At 37.6% G+C, this 23857-nt stretch overlaps 1 protein-coding gene across 1 annotated transcript in view; it reads left to right on the top strand.

Moving 5' to 3' along the window:
• The window catches only part of DOK6 (docking protein 6), a 241688-nt gene that overhangs the window by 163470 nt on the left and 54361 nt on the right, over window positions 1-23857 (top strand). Inside the window, exon 6 of the mRNA XM_058815279.1 lies at window positions 16248-16386. Coding sequence (XP_058671262.1) covers window positions 16248-16386 — 139 coding nt within the window. The remainder of the gene's footprint in view (window positions 1-16247; window positions 16387-23857) is intronic.

Raw genomic sequence — 23857 nt, 5'->3', positions numbered from 1 at the left:
AAAATCTGCTTTTCTGTAAATAGCTATTGATAATCAAAACCAAGACAATAATATTGAAAAAAAAAAAAAACACAAATGGAGACAACATTAGTTTGCAAACCAGACAATTTTCTTGAACTGGTGAATAACTAGGATGTTTTCATTAAAACCTTCAATGCATGGTAAATAATTCTGATAATATATATTCTTTACCTCTTCCCAATAGCTTCACCATTAGTGAAATCCAATTTACTGTCTTGAACTTTTACTACTAAGACAAATACACACACACACATAGAGAAATATTTTAATAATGTGTAAAATAACATAAATGTTTTCTTCCCAAAATATATATATAACTAAATATGAAGACCTGAAAGAACTCTGCAATTGACCATTCATGATTAATTGTTTTAATTTTTAAGTAGTGCCTGAATACAAATGCATGTGCTAAATTTCAAGGATTTTTTGCACACAGCACTTTGCTGAGGAGAAAACAAGGCTAATAATTGAAAACCATGTCACAGCCCTCCTAGCATTACCATATTTTATACCCCCTCAAGTCTTTCATTGCAACTAAATGTCCTCTCACTCTAATTTAAATTAACTAAAGAACTATTAAAATATTGTCACATAGGGGAGATGGAGAGCACTTTACAGGCAGTGCCTACTCAGTAGCATTCTGGAAAAATCAGGCTATTTGGTCCCACCGGCTCCTTTAATCTTCCACTTATTTATAAGGTACCAAAGGAAGGTTTGCCCCTTAGCCCCTGTAGAGGAAATGCTATTAGCTGCTGTGTCCCTCTTAATGGTACTTCTTTGCTATCACAGTAAGTTATTACTATTATTGCACTATTAATAATGCTGTACTCTGTGGTGTGTGATTTATTTCTGCTGTGAGTGGTCATTTGTCACATATTTTCTAAAAAGCTTCCATCTTATTAGAAAGAGGGGAGGGAGAGGTAGCATCTAATGGAATCTCTCAATCTCGGCTGCTCCAAACATCATTTGATCTTTCTGGCTTTTTGGAAGAAAACTCAGTCAGTGCTATAATTCACTGAAATCTTTCATCTAGTTGATTATCCTGTCAGTGGCCAAAAAGTCAAATATAACATTGTATTCTCATGGCTTGCTTGAACCAGTATATCTAAGCAAATTTTCACATTTCTTTACTATTTTTTTTAATAATTCTGTGCCCAACTTGAAAAATATCCCCTCTTTAAAATGATACTTTAAATGGTTCCTGGTACACTTTCTGAAAACAACATTTTGAGAGGAGTGCCAGGAGGGATTTTATTTACCTGATATGGCTGAAATTTCATCAGCTTGATTATAAAGGTAAATATAAATTATCATCACATTGCATTTATTAGTATGCAATGCTTAAAAACTCAAAAACATTTGAAACTGGCTTACCATAAGTATCATTTAGGGTCAGGAATGGGATTAAGGGCAGAAAACTATATAGTCCTGGGGATGATTCAGTGGAAAACCCTGAAATTCGTTCAGATGAGTGTGCCAACCCTTTATTTAATGATAGGAAGGCTTGATCATGTGTATCTCTGCTCATCTAAGATTCTGCTACTGCCATCAGAGAACAAAGTGCAATAAAACAAAGAGCTTGCTGGGACCAAGAGAAACTGAAGAGATTGGTGAAAATGGAAGGGAAAGTGTGTGGGGATGGCACAAGGGGCTAAGCATGTGGAATAGGAAATAGGAGTGTGGTAATTAAATTGACTGGTTAGACAGAACTTGATCGGGAGAGACTTCTTTAAAAAAATCCAGAAGGTAGCTGGGTTTGGAAATGTGTATCATTTAAGGAGCAGTATCTAATCACAAAGTGGGGAAGATATGAGCAAAAGTAGCAAGAAGACATTGTCCAGGATAAGTGTTTGTCATTAGCAGATGTTGACAAAACAACCTCAAATACTTCATTCCACAGGTACTTTGCCTTTTTTACCGGATGCTTCTTTAAGGCCCATGAGACCAATTTCTCAGAGCGGAAGGAAAAAAAAAAAAGAAGAAATGTATGATTAGGTCTCAGCTTTAGAGGCACAGATGAAATGGAGGACAGCCAAGAAAAAGTGTTCTGTGCACGTGGAAGTAGTGTCAAAAGCTGGTAAAAGGCACCATCAGTGAAATAAAAGCAGAAATAGCAATATACAAAAAATTAAAATGTATATTAGCATTTATCTGGAGACTAAGATTCTATCTGCGATATAAAGAATACCTATAATATAAATGTTCCAGATTGACAAAATGTGGAAATACTGTAAAAGACTTTTCCAGTGTTTCCAAGGATATTCAACATGGTTTTAATGGCATATGTGGAATTGCCACAAACATGCCCTTGCTATTATGTGTAAGTGTCTGGGAAAGGCAAGGTCACCTTTTGCTACATAAGAACCACAAATATACATTATGTATCATTCTGCACATCAGGGATTTTTACTCCTTCTCTTTTGCCCCCAATACTGATTTCTGTTTGGATAACTGTATATAAATTTTTTGTGAAGTGTCAGGTATTGCATCTATAGTTCATGAGGTTTTTAAATCTGGCATACAGAATCGTGGACAGAAGGGATTGGCACATTCCAGTGTTCTGAGCAGTTCCATGTTATAAATTTCTTTAAAAAGTATTGCTAAGTCAGTGTAGAACAGCAGAAGCCTAAAGTCTGGAATATTGAACTAGACAAGTAAACTCCAGTGTAAAAGAAGCTTGTTAGTATTTTTTTTTCACAGCAAAGGATGATTGCTTTTTTCATTTTGCTTTCAAACAATGCCCCAGGTTCCCTGGGCAGAGAGCAAGCATGCTGTGCTCAAAAATTTTATGCATTAGACAAGATGGATTTCATACTTTTAGATTATACTATCCCAAATTTGTTTTTCAGTCTTTGTTTTTCCCCTTTTCTGGCAGACAGGTTAAGGTGCATTTCTTGTCAATTAATAGTACCTCAGTGCTCTGCAGAGAACTGGTCTGGGGGAATATTAAAGGGTGGAATGTGAGCACAATGACCACAGTTTTTGTCATTCTTGCTTAAACCTCTTCAGTTTAAGCAAAATCCTCACTGAAGATAGCATATAATATGTCTTTAGCCAATCAGTAGTTTCATACAGGGCTCATAGTAAATACTTAACAAAAAGAATCTAATCAGCATAACTGATTGATATTAATCATGTGAAAATGGGCATTTATCAAAATGTCAGAATATGGCCATTGCATCCCATGAAGTTTTAGACAGGAGATATTATATGTGATACTATAGGAAAATATGTAGGGAGCCCAAAGTATGTAACTATAAACTGTAAATAATGCTTTTTGCTTTTTTTTTTTTATCCTTTCATATTCTTTTCCTGTCCTTTTCCAGTATGATCTAAGCTATGTGATTATTTGTGATGATTTTCTTTTGCAGGACTATCTTCTTCCATTTCTTTGTTTCTAGATCTCTTTTATCCACTTATACCTTTTCCTTCCCACTTACCTGTGTAATTGTAAGAAGTCCCTGTTTTTATGGAACAAAATTTTATAGAACTATTTTGAAGATATGAAATATTTCGAGGGTTCTCAAGATGTTATCATGCTGCCACTTACCTGAACACTAACTAAAATTGATTTTAGCTATCAGGCTAATGAGAAAACCTTACAGAGAGTTTTTCCACTGCTGGAAAGGACTAGCACAAGAATGTCTTATACACAATCAAACTTGGAGTCAGAGATGCCAGGCGAATGCAGCGGGAGTTGTTTGATCCATAACAGAATTGCTGCTGTTTGCAATTGAGAGAGCAGGGAAAATCTGTCTGCTTCACTTCTGCCTGGCTTGTGTCAAAGAGGAAAAGTTAAAGCAAGTGGGAGTGAAGTCATGTTTCCTCACTAAATTAAATACCACACATAGCAAGTCGGTGCAAGTTCAGTGAATTTTTAACGCTTGTGGTGGGGTTGTACATTTTCTGTGATTACTTTTTGATGTTACTGCACACTCAGTTTCCCACTGAAGGCATTATTTGACCACTGGTGTCAGCGTACATGTCTAGCTAAAGTTCAGGCCAGAACCAGAGCCTTCAGCCAAGATCTTCAATTCTAATTCAGTGGCTGACAGATACAGGTTTGGGTTTTTTAAACAAATCCCTGCCTTGTCTCATACCTGGTGCTATTGCCTGCCCCTGGGGTCACTGCTGCTGGAGCTGACAACCTACCACTTCTGAGACTAGTGTTGATGAGTCCTTGGATGTCATTAGCATATGTTAATTAATTAATTAATATTTGCATTTGACTTTCTGAAAATTCCTCTATGGACACAATGGTCAAAGCAGCATCTTTCATACCTTGCAGGTAGACTGACATTGAGAGAAGACAGCAGTGCTTAAATCCCCACCACAATAAAATCACAATGTGCTGAAAGCTTCGGAGAAAGGACTGACCATAAATGCTTTAATGGCTGAAATCACTCTTGATGGTCCATTTAAATGGGGAAGTGGTGGGAGGAACACTTGAAATACTTATTCTGAAATACTCAAAAAACTCAACATAGAATGCTCAGGGTGCTCCTTTAATCATTTCTTCACACTTTTTGTGTCCCACTTTTGAAATGAGAGAATGCAGCATTCATTCTTCATAAACTGGGAAAATTGATGTTTTGGATGCATGTTAAAATTATGCCTGTGACTACTTCATCTTTTTTCCCTGTTTCTATGGCTCTAAACGTGGCTCTGTATTAGTTCCTTCATGATTTTTACTTCTATTTTTCTGCTATTATTCATCAATCAAAAACATTAATTGCATTAGTTCATTCCTGTTCAGCCCTCCAGAAATTTTTCTTTCTCTCCTTATGTGGATATACTTTGATCAGGAAGTACCTACTTTGCATGCTGGCTGTCAAAATAAAATGGCACAAACATAGCATCTGCCTGCATCACAGAAGGCAGTTTGTTTCAAATACCATTCAATCCACAGATAAAAAGTCAGTGAGACATTATAGAACAAATGCATTTGTAGATGATTTCAAATGTTAAATTCTTGGTATCCTACTTATAGGTATGTGCAGATGCAAAACTGGGGATTATTACAGGATTGGAATCACAGGATCACAGAATGGGTGAAGTTGGAGGTGACCACCTTTTTTAACTTTAAGTTGAGCATCATCAGGTATTCCAAATATTACGTGCAGGATCACAGCTTCTAAATATCTCAAGTTTCTCAAAGATGAAATAAAATTAACAGATATACCTATACAAATTTGATCCTTAGCTGATACTGTTCTAACATCTGTTAGCTGGCAAATGTCTTCTTAAAACAACAGTTCCTTTCTCAGAGAGGATTGAGTTAACTCCAGAATTATATCTCATTGTGTTCAGAATTAATGCAGACTCTAGGGAGTATTATCTGACAGAATTTCCATCCCCAGCACCCTGAGCGAGGAATAGCCCTGAAGATAACAGTCCTGGAGGGCTCCAAAAGAAAAAATAAAAAGGGAGAAAATAAAGATCTTGGGTCACTAAGTTTTATTGCTTTTCTTATAGCAAGTAGTGATGTGCTGCCACAGGGCTCCTGTACTATTACACTATAATTTATTTTAACCAGTAATGGCCTTATTTGGGTTTTATATTTTACATTTTATATTTGGCAAAGTCAAGAGTATTAATGTAGATTAAATGCTGTTTCCCCTGTGTCCTGCTCCTAAAGACACAGAAAGAAACTGAATAGTATTGGTATGGGATATTTGTCTTTGTTGGGGAAGAATAGCTCTTAACAGGATTGCAGAAGTCCTGTAGAAATATCTGTACTTGCATATGATCCCAGATTCCAGCACTTGGAACTTGTATCTTTCTTGTTCAAAAGTGAGAGGAAAAATAATAGCCAAACCATGATGAGTGAAAAGGTTTAGTCAGACAAATTTAGCTTATGGTAGTCTTTCAAACTCTTTATCAGACCAGTGTTTTACATTGGTGTGTTGTACAGCCAGCAATAACTGCTCCTTCTGTACTAAAATGAAAATAGTAATATATGAGCTCTTGGTTTATCTTTCACAAAGCTGGCAAGAACAGATGCTAGTCCAGTAGTTAGATAGTATTCATTAGTAGTGTTAAATAGTATTTCATCATTGCCAACAAAACCTGAGCTCTTCAAATTAACAGAGCTAATTATCTAACAGCATTTTCATGTCTGTTCTATTACATAAACTGTGAAAAATGCAAATGTGTTGTATATTTAAAAACATGTCAACAATTGGCTTTATTATCTTCTCTTCCTTTTAATAAGTGTGACTTTTTCTTTAAAGAAAATGTTGCAGTGTCAAAAGTCTCTATAAAGTGGGTTGTTTTATATATACATATGCATTAATTACATGCACTGATTTCTTAACTAATATGAACTGAATACTAATGCAAGAAGGTAATTTGCATGTGCAACTTGGAATATTTCTTACTTAGAGGTGATGGAAGCACTAACAGGATAGTTCAGTTGCCCCCACCAAAACATCTAGGTCATGTTTTATCAAAGTAGTCCATAAAGCAGGAAGAGACAAAAAATGTTGTTATGGTAAATGATTTAGTTTCTACTTCTTGGACTCCAGAGTATTGCTTCTAGTAGTTAGGAACAATGTCTTGGTATTGGGTGCACTGGGCGTGTGTGACAAGGCTTTGGTAGCAAAGGGACTACAGAGGTGGCTGCCAGAAGCTTCCCCCATGTCTGACAGAGCCAGTGCCAGGCAGCTCCAAGACAGAGCTGCTGCTGACCAAGGCTGAGCCCATCACGGACAGCGGTAGCCCTCTGCGATAATGGATTTGTGAAGCAGGGAAAAAAACCCTGAAGAACTGCAACTGCAGCCAGAGAGAGGAGTCAGAATATGTGAGATACAGCCCTGCAGACACCAAAGGCAGTGGGAAGGAGGGGCAGGGGGTGCTCCAGGCATGGAGCTGGGATTCGCGGGCAGTGGTGCAGTCTGTGGTGAGGCAGCTGTGCCCCTGCAGGCTGTGAAAGTCCATGGCGGAGCAGAGATCCACCTGCAGCCCATGGAGGATCCCACAGTGCAGCAGATAGATGCCAAAGGAGGCTGTGACCCTGTGGGAAGCCTGGACTGGAGTAGGCTCTTGGCAGGGACCTGTGGGCTCATGGAGAGAAGAGCCCATGCTGGAACAGGTTGGCTGGAGGGACCTTTGGTCCCGTTGGGGACCCACATTGGAGCAGTCTGCTCCTGAAGGACAACCCTCTGGAAAGTATCTATGCCAGAGCAGTTTGTGAAGGCTGCAGCCTGTGGGACAGACTTATGTAACGTAAGGTCATGGAGGGCTGTCTCCTGTGGGAGAGATCCCATGCTGGAGCAGGGAAAGAGTTTGGGGAGTCCTCCCACTGAGGAGGAGGGGAGGGGCAGAAGCAATGAATGGACAGCTGTCTCCTTTCCCTATCCTTCTGTGTGCCATTTGAGGGAAGAAGGTAGAGAATCAGGAATAAAATTAAGCCCAGGAAAGAAGAAGGAGTGGGTGGATGATATTCTTAAGATTTGGGTTTACTTCTGATTAGCCTGTTCTGATTTGATTGGCAAGAAATTCAAATATCCTCCCTGAGCTGAGTCTGCTTTGCCTGTGACAGTAACTGGTGACTGATCTCTCCCTGTCCTTATCTCAACTCAGACACCTTTCCTCATATTTTCTCTCCCCTGTCCAGCTGAGAAGTGATAGAGCAGCCTTGGTGGACACCTGGCTTCACACCACAGCTTAGTTTCCAGGATCTGGAAAACAGAGCCTCTGCACAGCATGTTTGCTATTGCATATGGACATATTTCATAATTGCATGTCAATCTCCACATTTCACCTCTTATGCCTGACTTCGAGTCCAGTTTGCTGCTTTTTATACTGTAACCAGCATTGAGAATTATTTACTATCTTTAACTCTTCAGCACTAGCTGATTTTATTCTCATATATCAAAGTAATTAATATAAACAGGAACGTTTTAACAATAATAGTATGGATGGCTTGGTAGCAACCAAATAAAAATTGTCTGAAATAAGCCCCAGATTGAATCCTTCTTCTTATCAAAACTGAAACTCAGGAAAAAAACTAAAGTATATATTTTTCCACCATGTTCTATGATAGACAGGGGTAAACCCTGTGGAAATAAAATCGAGGTTTATAGTGCTAGTGGAGAATCATTGATGTAGTCCAGACAAAGTCACAGCCCACTTTCTGCGCTTCCATTAAGCAAAAAGTGGAAATATCTGGCATGCAGAAATGGGTTGGTAACCCTCGTATGCCCCAGTGGTCTAAATGTGCTCTCACATGGGGCATCACAGAGATGGTGGCTGTAGAGGCAGCAGAGTCAATGAAAGAAAAAGTATCCCAAGAGGCATAATTACCACCAGTACTGTAGAGAAATGTGTCCTATATGTCCTTATAACAAAGAAAAAAGGTTTTCATAAGAAAATTTTTGTTTCTGGTATATTATACAACTTAAATGGTTTCTGGTTTAGGCAGAAAAATAAATAATCTTAGAATGAAAAAATGCTATTCACTCACAAAATGAGTCCCCCTATAACAGGGAAAATTTTGAGGATATCACATCTCTGCTCAGAAAGACTAGCAGTGTATTCATCAGACTAGTACATAAGATTTTTGTTACCATGGCTGCATATAAGGTCTTTAAAAGATTTCCAACTCGGAATGCATTAAGATCCTCTAGGTAATATTAGAGAAAGACTGCTGGATTCCTCTGAGTGGTGGAGTTCCACCTACCTGGCAGCAAATCATCATCAATCATTTCCACTCCATCTGTGAATGTTTTCCTTCGCAGAATTTCAAAATGTTTCTATAAATGGCCTTAGTAGGAAAGTTACGCTGATAGTGTGGAGATCCCTTAGTGCATTTAGTTGAAAACACTGTGGATGACTCAAGAAGCACGAGATCTGACCTTGAACAAATCTTTGGGGTTAAGCTCCATGATCAAGTTACTGAGCCATATCAGAGGTCTGATAATATTCAAACTTCCCTGTATTAACTCAGGCCAAATTCGAGGATATTCAGGCATATTCAAGTGCAGTGTGAAGTTTCCCACCTCAGCTTAAGTGCAAAAACATGACAATAAGTGTCATGGAGGAATGTCTGTGGCTAGCAATTAGTAGATAGCATGCATAATTGCTTTCTTGTTGTATATTCTTCCTGGTAAATAACCATGATTAAGGGGGGCAGGCAGACATCTCATATATCAAAACATTTTCATTATTTGCTTCTCAGATCATAAAATTTTTAGGTTATCCTTTTGACATTCCAGATAAAACTAAAATGCTGACAGCGAGGCATGGCAGTTTAAGTCTTTATTCCCACAGGGAATGTGTAACAGAGCACACTCAGATTCTCTGTTTACTCCTTCTGGATGTTGCACTTTGCACCATTTCTGTGCTTCACCTTGGTGATCTTCATTTCCCAAACACAGATTTTTCACAGGACTATTTCCCTGCTTTCACCAACCTTGTCTCAGCTTTGAGTCTTTCTGAACATGTCTGCTGCCAAAGTTGCATACCTGGATCATTTACACTTTGTGCACATTTTCTGTTAGTTGTCTTCTCTGTGCTTCACCCATAGAACTTTCCTAGGTCCCATACATGAAGATACCTTTGTTTCCTCTGGACTCCCCCTGCAAAGTATCCCTTTTTTACTTGTTCGATAGCAAGTTAGAAATTTTTATAAGAATTTCCTTTTTTCTGCCTTTGTTTTTCTATCCTTTCAAGATAGAAGTTGACTTACAATTTCATAAAAACATGCATAGTTTATTTTTCAGTTGTCTTGATAAGCGTTCCTAGGCATAAAGGGAGCTTTTTATCTAAATATGCTCTTGCCACAAAGAGTTTATTTGCTTTCCTTGCTTTTTGTTTTGTTTTCTCAGAAAAGCCCAACTTTGGCAGGAAGCAAGCTAGTATGTGTTGAAGGCTGGAATGAGCAAAGAATTTGGACCCTCAGGGAAGCTTTGCATTCATTTTATAGTGAGGTCTGCTGCTTAGCTGGCATGTCTTTAGTGTATGCTGTGTGTATCGTCCTTGCACACAAAGAAGAAACAGGATTTCTGTCAAAATGGCTTAGCTCAAGTTAAGATAACAACAAACAAGGAAAGAACAAAAGTTAGATATCCACAAGAGAGATAGTGTTTGTGTGTCTCCACTGATAATCTAATTAAATTAGAGGCAAAATTGCTAGTTTCCACCACTTTTTAAAAAATCAAAGCTGTAGCAACACAAGAAATAAGTGTCTCAGTTCAGAGTTAGATAGTGAATACTAATTAGTTCTTTTTCATGACTGACAGCCACAGCTTCAAGGCTTTAAAGAAAGGCTGACTTTTATTTATTACTCATCTTAGAAGTAACCGTCCTGGCCCATATGTGCCATCTGACTGGCTTCCTTGGCATAGAGGAAATGAGCATTACCTAGCTAAGCACTTGTGAGGTGGATCAAGGCACAGCTCAGAGGTCATGATCAGTGGAGTAGAGCCCAGCTGGAGGCCTGCAGTCAGTGGCGTTGCCCAGGGATCAGTTCTGGGTTTGCCTAATTCAGCTTGTGTATCAATGACCTGGACAAATGGAGAGAATGTACCCCCAGCATGTTGATGATGATGATGATAATACAAAACTGGGGGAGTGGCTGATACAGCTGGAGGCTCTGCTGCCATTAAATGGGACCTGGATAGGCTGGAGAGCTGGGTGGAGAGAAACCAAATGAGGTTCCACAAGGGTAAGTGCAGGGTCCTGTGCCTGGGCAGGAATAACCGCAAGTACCAGGGCAGGCTGGGGCTGACCTGCTGGAGAGCAGCTCTGCAGAGAAGGACCTGGGAGTCCTGCTGGGTGACAAGCTGGCCATGAGCCAGCAGTGCCCTTGTGGGCAGGAGGGACAATGGGACCCTGGGGTGCTTTGGGAAGAGTGTGGCCAGCAGGCTGAGGGAGCTGATCCCCCCCTGCTCAGCCCTAGCCAGGCCGCATCTGCAGTGCAGTGCCCAGTGCTGGGCTCCTAGGTACAAGAAAAACAAGGAGCTACTGGAGAGGGTCCAGCAGAGGTCACAGAGATGATCTGGGGTCTGGAGCATTTCTTTTATGAGGGGAGACTGTGAGCTGGGCCTAGTTAGTCTGGAGAAGAGAAGAATGAGAGGCATTCTCATCAATACATATAAACACCTCTAAGGCGAGTGCCAAGAGGATGGTGTCAGATTCTTTTCAGTGGTGCCCAGTGACAGGACAAGGAGCAAATGGCCATGAACTGAAATGCAGAAAGTTTCACTTCAGCATGAAGAAGAACTTCTTTACATTGAGGGTGGCAGAGAACTGGAACAGGCTGCCCAGGGAGGTCATGGAGTCTCTCTCTCTCTGGAGACGTTTAAAACTCACCAGGACAAGTTCCTCTGTTATCTGCTGTTGGTGACCCTGCCTTGGAAGGGTGAATTGGTCTACATGATTTCCAGAGGTCCCTTCCAATTCTAAGAATTATGTGATTCTGTAATTTTATTAACTTAATTTTTGGGCCTTGAAGTGTCTGAGTAAACAGCTCCACTCTTTTAATGAAACCATTTTTCAAACTCTAGCTGTGGAATATGCAACAACAATTACATCCAGTCTGGTACTGGACATTACGTACTCATGATCTGTTCTCATTTAAGAATTTAAAGTCTATTTCTATTTCAAGAACTGGAAATGGTAAAGCAAGATAGATATTTTTTACCTATTAGTTATTAATATTTATAGTTATTAGTAGCAATTAGTCATTAATAATAGACTTTTTTATTATGTATTTTCAGTTTCTGTTTGAGGATGATTACATCTTTTTAGTTATTTGTATTCAATTCAATACACTTTTGAGTATATAAATCAGCCATTATTTCTTTAATCCTAAATTATTTGTTGATAAAAAGGAATCATTAAAATTCATTAAAAATTAAATGTAGATATAAGAAGAGCTAAAGTTTTTTCTACTTACAATTGTAAGTTATCTTTTATTTTAAAACAAGGGAATAATTTTTCTGGGCATTTCATTTTTCATACAAACTTCATTTTTGTGAAAATAAATTTTACCCCTAATGGAAATAGTGAAGCTGATATGTCAAATTCTTGTCTTCTCATGCAGTTGATGAATACTGCAATGTTAAACTTTCAAGATATTTCACCAGTGACATGACAGCATGAACTTCTATCAGGGAAAAAGTACTTTTTATAAATGGCAGTGAAGTCAATGAAGTTTCGTTTTTGAAGGGAATTCTACATGGTTAATATACAACATTGATTCTTATCTAAAAGGCAGAAATTGCATAGTGAGCAAAGGCAGTGGGAAACCATTGTATGAATTTGGGACATTTTGAAAAATGTCTGGCAATAGTCGTGGGAAAAGCTCTATGACTTGAACAGAAATTCTACCTTCAATTAAAGCAAGAACTTTCACTGCTGATCTCTGAATCCAGCTTGTCCTAGGCCAAAAGCTGAGCTCACACATTCCTCTCTGTTTGCTCTCCTGGTTCTCGAGCCAGATCTGCTGATGGTGATAGTTGAAAAAGCTGCTGCAGTTTTTAAAGAATTTTTAAAATTGCAATTATTTGCAGAACTGTTTATCTAGTGGTGTCACTGTCTGTCCAGTTATATCATTCTGTAATAATGTATGAAAAAAATGCACTTTCCTATTTCAGTAAAAGCACTTCATGCATTTTAATGCATTGAATCCTTAAATATCTTAAAGCATAGGTTAATGACATCTCTGTTTCAAAGTTGAAAAACACAGAAATAGATCTGCATTTTTCAAGCACCCGCAGACTGCAAGTCTCTCATAAAAAACTTGAAATATACAAAATCAGTGACATTTTTCTGACAGTGAAGGTCATACCAAGTTGGTAGGACTGCACTTCTTAACTGCGACAGTACCAGGAAAAAGGAGGCCCAGACCTTTGTCCTGCCTTTCCTTGAAAGTGATCTTAGGGCATGTAAAAGTTATTAAAATGTTATTAAATTGGTTATTAATTGATCAACCATGTATGCTTTGAGCATAGAGAAATTAACAAGACATTAGCAAGGCCAAACCTCCTAAATTGGAGCTTTATAGGGACAGTTATCTGACATCTAGAAGGGCCATAGAGATAATAGCTTTTTGTCCTACAGACTTTGTTCGGACTATAAATAGAACAAGACAAGTCTTGTTTCAGCTCATGGGCTTATCTGTTCCTGTTGGCCAGATATGTAAAGGTTTTGCTTTTATGGCAAAACCCTTAAGCTTCAGAGAGCACCCTTTCCCTGTCCCCATCTTCATCATTCTTAGGAGTGCTTCTATTTTAGTCTATGTTTCCTTGTTCAGGAAAGACTGAACCTAACCCTAATGAGGCTACTCATCTTGGTTTATAACTGGAATAGAATAGAACAGAAAAATAGATGGGACTAGCCTGGACTAGACTAGACTAGAAGGTCTAAACTCAGATTTTCACTTTACTTCAGAGTAATGGAGCAATGCTCTGAGGAGATGAACAGGAAAACCTTACTACGGCAAAGGGATTCATCTCCTTGAGAGACAGATTATTCATAAGAAGTTTAAATGGAAGAAAGAGAGTTTTATGCTAACAATTTTTGCTGCTTTCTCTTGGTTCAGATGTGCCAAGTAACAACTGCTTAATTCTTTGGGGCATTGAGTCCTGTTAAACTTCAAGTCGAGCTAGGGGAATTCAGCACTTTAAAAAATGATGCCCACAATTCTCCTTCACCTCCAGTTTTGAGCAGCTGTGTGCAGACCATCCTTCACTAGCCAGGGAAGCCCTCCCGGGGCGGCTGCTGGCAATGGCTTTCCAGCCCTGGTGTGACGTGTCCAGCACAGCTGAGGCTGGCAGGCAGGGCAGTGTGCTGTGCAGGGGTGAGGTGGCAGTGCCACAGCCCGGACTGGTGCCTCAGCCAGGGACAGACCCTGCTCTGGCAGGCAGGGGGTGGTTGGGGTTTGCATGGTGAAAACAGGCAGCTAAGTCCATCAATGTTAATCATGCCCCATTGCCTGTTTTTTCCCCCATTTCCTTGTTTTTATCTCTGTAGGATTTTTCATCCTCTGAAACCAACAAAAAGATCATATTTTCCTTCAGTTTCTGAAACCCCATCCTTTTTTCCAGACTTTCCATTTCACGCTGTTTGAATTTTATTAAGATCTCTTTACAAAAGAGCAGAGTACTGGCTATATGATGCCCTGAGGGAGCTGAAAGGCTGTTGCCATAATGCCACAAAACTCTGGGGACATTTTATTTCCACCAGAAGCTCTTTGGAGGACTCTGTCTAAGGATATAATATGTCTTAAATGTTTACAGCAGGGATCTTGATCTCCATTGGAATTTAATACAAAAAGCTCTTTTTTAAATCCCTTAATTAGCACATCACATTAACACTGATTAAATAATACTTATCTATAAAATGGATTTTATTTTCTTTCTATTTTTCAATGAAGAAAACTGGTATTATTCCAGAACTATGGATAATATTGTTAATCATGTATTCTTAAGACTGTGAATTTTGTTTTCAATATCTTAGCTGATCGTTACAAAGTATTTTCACCAGGTATTTTTCAGAAACACCTCTGTTTACTGTTTCTGCCTCCGATACTTTCTGTTCTTCCCAAACAGAGACATGCATAAATTCTTTGTACAAGGCTCACAGTAGCATGTCTCCTCCAGTGAACAGGAAAAGATTTTGTAAGTGTTAATAAGGTTTTTTTTCACTGATCAACCTTGAAATCAGAAGCAACTGCTAAACTCTCAGCAGTCCCATATATAGCACAACAGCCCCATTCAGATAACCTTTTAAATGAAATTGTTTAGGAAGCAGTATCCTAATTTGACAAAAAGATAAGACTTATGAAATAAAGTACTGTCTTTTCAAAAAGCTGCAGTATAATTGTGTGTGCACATAATATAGTAGGACATATATTTAAATTATTATTTAAAGTAATATAGATCTGTATGTTCATTTGATGGGAATTTTTTTTTGTAAAATTTAATGCATGAATAATCATACAGAATATGAGATGCAAATTCTAAAGATAATATTTAAAAACCCATTTGAATCTTGAACTATTTGGGACACATTTTTCTAATTTTTTTTTTTTTTTTTTAATTCTGTAAGTTTTGGGCTTTATGGGACCATGCTGCAGGAGCTGGGATATTAACAAAATTTGGTTTCTTTAAAACTTATGTAAATGTCCAAAACAATAAAGGAATCTGATGCTTTAAGGCAAATTAAAATCTCTCTATTGTTGATGCATGTTTTGCATCAGTGACTCAAGTAAACATTTTTCTGTCACAGATAACTGAAAATCTTTACAGGAGGTATCAGACCAAATAAAAAGGATTTTTGAAATTCCATTTCTGAAACTGCAAGTACTCTATAAAAAATATGTAAATCAGATGCTGATAATATAATGGAACTACTAATATAAATACATTGCATTGCACCACTGGTTAACAGCATGTACATCTTCCAAATAATGGTCACACAGCAATCTAACATTATTTCTTACTCCTATTTCCTGTATTTCCCAGACGTTTTTGTCATTGTATTTACTGTGTACCAGTCTTCTTTCTCTGAATAATGCTGCAGTGATATCACAGATGAGGATAACAGCAGTTGCTCCCTCAAAACAAGAAAGTAAATTTTCTTTCTGGATGGGGTTTTTTTTCATTATTTAATCTTCTTTTACAACTGTTCTTATTCTCACATGGACTGAATGGCTTTTGTTATTATCAGGATAACTTTGGATGCTGCCTCACATAAATATACTGACAGAGGTAGTAATAATTTAACCCTTTTAATGCTGTCTTTCAATGCATCATCTTTGTAGTGATTAACCATAATGGCATTTTTAGTTGATCAGTGTTCTCTTAAAATGTCAGCTTTTCAAAGTCACAATGTACTATGTATTTCTGGCGTCAATTGGTTAAGATAATTAAATTTAGCTCACACTTACTGGTGAAGACATTTTGAAAAAATGACAGAAATATCTGACTCTATTACCTCAAGTTTTTATTCCATGCTAAAGCTTCTTTTTCACTATCCAGATGATGATTAAAACTGAATTTAAAAAATATGTTAATGAAGTTCTGCCCATCTCTTGGAATATGTTTTTCTCCAATGCTACAAATAACTGTAGATGTTTGGTGTTTGGAATTTCAGAGCTTAACTATGTCTCTAAAGTTGGCGTTTGCTACTGTAAGGTATGCACTTTTTATAATAGTTAGATAAAAATTACACAATACTCATTGTTTTCTTTCCATTCTGCTTAAATCTCCCTGCAGGATGTGTGACACAGGAGAAGGGCTGTTCACCTTTCAAACACGAGAAGGAGAAATGATATATCAGAAGGTCCATTCTGCAACACTGGCAATAGCTGAGCAGCATGAAAGATTAATGATGGAAATGGAGCAGAAGGCAAGGGTAAGGTCCTTCTACCAAAAGTCTTTAAACTTATAAAAATTGGTAATAAACCAAAGTCAGTGAATTCAACTGTAACGATAGTATCAGCTGTGTGGCTAAGACAAAACAGACTTTCAGATTTGTGTACTTTCATGGCTGGGGATCCTTGGTTGGTTCTGTACAATGTTCTTTTGTAGATGGTTTTTTGGATGAGGGGATACCATTAGACAAGAGGTCCATGGTCACCTTCTCTGAAACTGGGGCTCTGTTACTTAAAGATTAAACCTTTAGCTATTGTGTTGACTACCAATGAATGATTTTTAATTGCTCCTCATGACCTCACAAGTGGAATAAAACCCAGTATAAACACTTCTAGGTGACAGAAGACATGTTTTGTTTTTTCTTAACCCCTGAAAGAAATTATTTTATAATTTCTACATTATAAGTAGCAATGCAGTTGAGTTCAAATGGAGCTATTTTATTATTTTGTGTTCAGAATTTCCAGTTTGCACAAGTTGTGTTTAAGTGACTACTGCGGAAAAATTTAGAAATCTTTTAAGACAGCAAGAGAAAAGCTTTCCCTGTTTGCTTAGAAGTAGAAATAATCTTTAATGGTTGCTCTGGGAAATTGACTTTCAGGCCAGGGAGCCTAGTCTGCATGCTTTTCTTCTGGGATGACCATGAGTCTCTGCATTTCTTCTTCCGTAGACAGAAATTTCAGGTTAATTGTGGCATTTCCTTCTTTTCCTTATCCACACTGTATGTGTCTCCAGTCATGCAAACATGATTTATATGGATCTATCCCCCACACTCCACCAGTGTCAAAACACCTTTCTCAGTCTGCTGAGACAAAGCTCTTGCAAGGACCAACCTAAGACCCCCAGTGTTCAACTAGTCTTAATTACTCCTCAGAGAAGTCAGAGAACCAATCAGAGAATGTTAAGGGATGGAAGTAGGCCTTAAAGATCATCTAGTGCCAACTTCACCCACTGTGGGCAGAGACACAATTTTCCTTATTCATTGAAAAATAAACTAGAAAAAGAATTAGATTTCCATGTCAAAAGTCTGCTGTGTTGAATGTTCCTCTCAGACTTTCCATGTCTGTAAGGAGAACCTGAACTGGGAAGCCATAAAAAAGCCTGGTTTTGGTGCTTTATGAAAAAAGAAGTTGGATTTTTCCACAAAATTAGACAAAGTAGGAGCCTGTGGAGGTGCACAATAGTGGAGGTGCACAAAGTTTGGACAGGAAACGCAGGAAGAGGAGAATTTACAATCAAGATTAATAAGGCACAATTGCTGGAAAGTCCAGCACAAGGTAGAATAAATGGAAGACAATTTGAAGAAGTAGATCTGCTGGCAAAAAACCACTGCATTCTGCTGGGCAGAAAATGATTGAATAAGGGGGGAAAAGCAGGAAAAATGCATCATTATTTATAATGTGTTTGCTTTTAAAGTGTCTACACCAGTAACAGAAATTAGAACATTTTCATGCTGCCATAATAAATGCTTAGACCAGGATCATACAAGATTTTCCTTTTACAGAACCATCACTTTCAGCTCTTCCACCCATCAATTAGCAGCTCTGCTGCTTTACAAAGCCATTTCCATTCTGCCATCAGATGACTTTCTTGAAACCATATTTATGAGGGCTGTGGCCATATGGTACGCAATATCCAACTCTGAGCGAGAGCGGGCTGAGAAGCAGCAATGACTCATCAGCCACACCGTGTGCGATGCACTTGTCTCCTGGACAAGGCTGTGCTGTGATTGCACACGGAGATCAGGAGAGGCTCACAGAGGCTGCTGTGTAAAAGAGGCTGGAAAACCTGTTGATTTTACGCTTCAGCTAATAAACTAATGTTAGTTTGGAATTGGAAACTCTGCTGCTTCTGACTGGTAGGGGGCTGAACATTTCAGGGATCATCTGTGTCATCTGCAACACTTGAGTTTTATTCATATTAGAAACAAAAACTAAAATGTCAAATAGACTAAGTACGTTACATTCCATTTATCGAGTGTTTTTGTAGCTAATTCCAACAATTTCACCAAACACCTATGTGTATTTTTTCCATAAGATCTGAAATTGAAATACAAGCAAAAGAATATTTTAAATCAGGGATTTAGTGGGTCTTCCCAAAGATTGACATTTGATCTTTTTTATCTATAGATCTACACTTGGGGAATTTTGCTCTTTCCTGGCCCTTTCTGTAACAAACAGCTCAAGTTTAACAGTGTTGAATTAAATTGCATATAGATATAGATATAGATTAGATAGATACAGATATAGATATAGATATAGATATAGATATAGATATATAGATATAGATATAGATATATCATAGACATAGACATAGACATAGACATAGACATAGACATAGACATAGACATAGACATAGACATGTGTGTATATGTATATATATGAGATTTTTTTAAAAATAAAGGCGAATGCTATATCCATTATTGTACAAGTCAGAAAAAGAAAAGATATGCAACAGTAATCATTGCTTCATCCTTCCAATCATTAGAACTAATACTCCTGCAAATATTTATATTCTGTCCTAAATGTTGATAGGTTTTAAGTAATGAATACACTGAAGTTTCATTTAATTTTACCAGATAATAATATCTAGTCTAAAAAAAAGTAGTATAATCTAGTATAAAAAATGAATACAGATTATAAAAGAAATTAAAGTGATTTTTTTTTACTAGAGAAACCTTGATAAACTATATAGATTATGATTACCTTTTGAAGTAAATATACAAAATACATCACCATGAGAATACAAAAATAGCCCAAAAAAACCAAAATAAAAAACACACACAAAAAAAAAAGCCCAGAAACAAATTCTGGTAGAAGAATAAAGGTATTGCCTTTAGGCAAATGCAGGTATTTAGGTATGGCCTGTGCCTGAGCCACAGGACACATTTGCTCTATTTATGGAAGTCCCTCCATCAAAAATTGTTTCAGAATGCTAAATAATAAATTCATTTTTATGCTAAAAAATCTTTTGCTAGGACCAAGCAGCATGCTGGATAACTGTTAATAAGAGAGAGACATGAGAAGAAAACTAATTCTTCCCATTACCTTTGAAAGTGCACGGGCTGGAAGCAAAAATGTTCTGTGGCAGCTTGTACAGTACCAAATCTGCCTCTTTGTCACCTCTAGCAGGAGAAGCCAAGCCAGTTTAAGCAGGCAGTCATGTGCACACTTTCATCTTCTGCCCATTTTCCTTTCGAATTATAACACTGGAAGAAAGACCTGAAATATGAGATCAGTAGTCACTGGCATGGGTGTGGATTTGAGCTGGTTATTGGTTTTGCTGAGATCAAAGCAGACTGGATTTTATTCCAAAAATTCAGCAAAGTTGACATTGATCTAATTTAGCTCAGGTGGTTTTCTTAATTGAATTTGAAATGTCGCATTGGCAGAGCAATAGTGCTTTGTGCTTGCTTTGTTTGGGACAAAAAAAAAAAAAAGGTTCAATGATAGTACTTAAATTGAAATTATTTTCAGGGAAATGTTACCTGCATATTCATTTTTTTCAATCTTTGTTTTTTCAATGGATCACTGTAATACAGATGATAATTCTGTTTTGTAGGGTTTTTTGTGGGAGAGAGAGCGATATTGCAGTGGGTTTTAGTGATTTTAGTTCCAAGATGACAAATTTAAAAGAACAATGACAGTCTTTCTCTTTACATGCTTTTATTTTGCGCTGTTGTGTTACCCACATGAGAGTGTCAGTTACTTTCCTTTTATCATCTGAACAAACCTCCTGTTTTTTTCCTCTGTCCCTCCCCATTTCTGCCCTTTGACTCCTTGTTTGTTTAATTTTGGATTTTTTTCCTTTGTAGCGTTTAGAAGTCTGTTGGTCTTGAAATTACTGTGCAAAAAAAAAAAAAAAGTGTTAGCCTCGGGAATGACCTGTATCCCCCCGCTGGCTGCAGTCCGATGTTGAGCCTGGAAGATGCATGTCTGGGTGTCTAACAGCCAGCTCCATCACTCCTCCCCAGTCCCCAGACTGGACTGCAAGCTCCTTCCACTTCCTTTCTCTTAACCTAGGTGCTTATCTGACTGAGCCAATTCAGTTTACTAGTTTGGCAAAAAAAAGAAACCAACAAAAAAGCAAAAAAACCCAAACACCTGCCTAAAAGGGGCAGGCTTCTTCAGGCTTACCGAACTGAACTGGCTTACAGAGTCAGCAGCAAACCATTGGCTCTTCTCAGTTGTCCTGTGCTAAGGAGAGAAAGAAAAACAATAATTCATCCCCCATAAATGCTTCATCTAAAAGAAGGCTGAGTATCCTCCTCTTTGCCATCAGGAGGTGATGTTGGGTTTGGTGATCTTTTTTTAAAGAATTGGTATTCAGATGGTTTTTACATATGAGCATATGAGCATTTGTTCTCAGCAGCACTTGTCTGTCTAACCTCTACACCAGGACGACAACATGGCATTGGAATTTTAATCTCTAATTTTCCTTTCTAATGCCAGCTTTGATCTTGTGCCATTTAACTTCCACTGAAAACACTTCTAATGCAGCTTCTGCCCTCACTGTTGTTGAAGGGTAGAAAATGGCAGGTTAAGATCTGTAGATTTCCTATGTTAGGACTACACATATGAGGGAGGAATTCTGAGGAAACACTTATACACTTGTAGCTCTACAAATTACTTCTTTCAAGAGCTGCCAGTAAAAACTTATTGTGTATTTGCAAAAGAATAAAAATTTACAATATGTAAAACAATAAGCCTAAATAAGATAGCACTAAAGTTGATGTTAGCCAGCTGAACTTAATCAAACATCAGTAAGACGGAAGTGTAAATGCAGGAATAAATTATGATGGCCCCAGTTTCATAACTTATTATCTTTGGAACTTTCCTATAACATTTATTTTACTTTAGACAGCAGAGCTGAAAGCCATTTTAGATTGTGATCTTTTTAACATTTCCCAGAAGATAAACACCCTTATGAAACATTGCCTCGGTATATTTCTATTCTCATTATTTACAAGTCTTGTCTTTAAAATTCAACTTAATATAAGTGAAAGAGTCATCATGATAGATTTCTGTTATTAAAAAAGAAGATAATATCAAGGAGTTTATGTATTATATCTTTAAAATACATTATTAGCAGGGAAATAATGAATCTACCAAAGAAGACAAATATCAGGCAATGAAATGGGCTTAGGAAGGTGTTAGAAGAGAAAGGTAGTTAAAAAAAAAGACTGAGAGTAATTTCATTTTTCTTATAAGGAACAGTGTGAGGAGGGTATTTCACAAGACTGGTCTGATAAATATAAATCAGTATTGTCAGAGTATTAATGAAAATGTAAATAGAGTTAAAAATATTAATGCAAATTGTCTTAGAAACATGGAAAAAAAACCCTGTGAGGCTGAAAGAAATAATAGCATGAGTTAGTTAATGAACTTTTAATTTTTCTTTGTCCTGTAAGTCTGTACTCTCTTTATGTGTTTCAAACCTGGTCACAAGCTAAATGCATACTCATCAAACATTACAGGATCAAATATTAACAGACACATCAAATATTCTAAATTTTAACATGATGGTTTCAATTTGAAGTATTCGACTTTTGCCACTGCATCTTCTGAGCATTGACTGGTTTACAGTTTTTATTGATGTCTTTTTGCAATGGTGTGCCTATCACCTACTATTTCAAGTTGTAAAGTAGGGGAATTTCAGAGAGATAGTACTGGATGCTGCTGACCCAATAAATATATGAAACATTTAGCTAAATACATTTTATATATCTTTTGGGCTTAATTTCACCACTGTAATTTACTTTGTATAACAAAGTTCTTTTATGTTGTAATTCTGCCTAAGTCTTTTTAAGTTGATTCAATTCCTGAAGGAGAAACAGGAGAATAAAATTTTACAGTTCATCCAAAGATTATCCCATGCCATGACACATTGGTCTCTTAGTATGTTTTCTTCTCTTTCCAATTTATATGTAAGCTCAAGTTCTGAGATTCTGAATGCATATGATGATTCATGAACTCATGTACTTTATGCAAGCTAAAGCATTGCCTCAGGTCAGCTATTCATGCATACTTAGCTGAATATTGTTCTGTACTTGCCATCTGAAACTATGTACGGGTGCTGCTGTATAATGTGTGCCTAGAGATTTTATAACCCTGTCAAACCTGGCTGCTTTATTGCAATACAGAGATGGTGAGGTGCTTACTTGGTTTGCATGGGTGCTGTGAAGCTTATATCTGTAATGGGATAGGATAGGATAGGATAGGATAGGATAGGATAGGATAGGATAGGATAGGATAGGATATTTCTATTGGAAAGGATCTACAATGGTCACATAGTTCCACTGCCTGATCACTTCAGGGCTGACCAAAAGTTAAAGCACAATTTTATGGTCATTATCCAAATGCCTGTTAAAGATTGACCATCTTGAGGTATGGACTCCTTCTCTAGGAAGCCTGTTCTAATGTTTGACCATTCTCCCAGAAAAGAAATGCTCCCTAGTGTCCAGTCTAAGCCTCCCCTGACACAGTGGATTCTCCAGCGGTCAATCTGTCTGCGACTATCTATAAATTTTGCCAAGATTAACAACACCAGGAATTTTGAACTTGTTTTGGTTTTTTTTCCTCATAAGTCAGAATCTGTGTACATTTTGGTTTTAGTTTCATAAACCAAATTCCCACAGATAGTGGTAATTTTCTATAGGATTCTTGGTTCATTAAGTACATAATGACATTTTTCTTTACTCTGATTTCTATGAGAATTTTTTTTAGAATTTTTTCCGGACTCTTTGTTAACTTTTAGGCTCAGAAAACTGTGTGTGCTCAGATGAAGTAATCCCAAAACTTACATTGCAGGTCTATTTTCAACATTTACCACTTCATAAGAAAGAGGGAAATTTGTGGATATTCAGACTGGATGATAGTTAATGATTCTTTCAACTGGACTGCTTTTACTTTCTGATTTTAAAGAAAACATTCTCTTGAATCTAGACTTATTTCATTGGCATTTTTTCAGGGGCTACTAGTCATATCCAAATAGTGGCATTCAAAAACTATGCAGAAGGTGTCATTCACTTTCTAAAAGAAAATACCTCATCCCACTAAGAAATTCAAACTTTCACAGCCACTAGTCTCCCATTCATCCTTTCCTTACCGAGTCAAGACATTTTTTACCCCTCTTCCTCTGTGAACTGCAGGGTTTCATTGTGCCTCTATATGGCACCTTGCAGTCAGCAAGAGGTGTAAAGTCCAGATTTTCCCAGGAACTCTGTAGGTTTTTGGCATTCCTGGGTCTTTGCTGTGTGTTTGAATGAAACCACAGAATAGGGAAAATCTTTACTATGGCAACAAAGGGTTTGTGCAGCTGCTCCTACAAAGTGGTGGGGGTGGGACAAAGCTGTTCCTCATGTCAAAAACACTGCAGACAACATAAAGGTTTGTGGGGTGTGTAGGTAAGTGGCGTGGGTAGGTGTGAGAGCAGAGCTGGGAAATCCTTACATA

This window comes from Ammospiza caudacuta, chromosome 1 (assembly GCF_027887145.1).
Source record: "Ammospiza caudacuta isolate bAmmCau1 chromosome 1, bAmmCau1.pri, whole genome shotgun sequence".
Taxonomy (NCBI): Eukaryota; Metazoa; Chordata; class Aves; order Passeriformes; family Passerellidae; genus Ammospiza; species Ammospiza caudacuta.
This window is presented reverse-complemented; position numbering and strand designations above follow the sequence as displayed.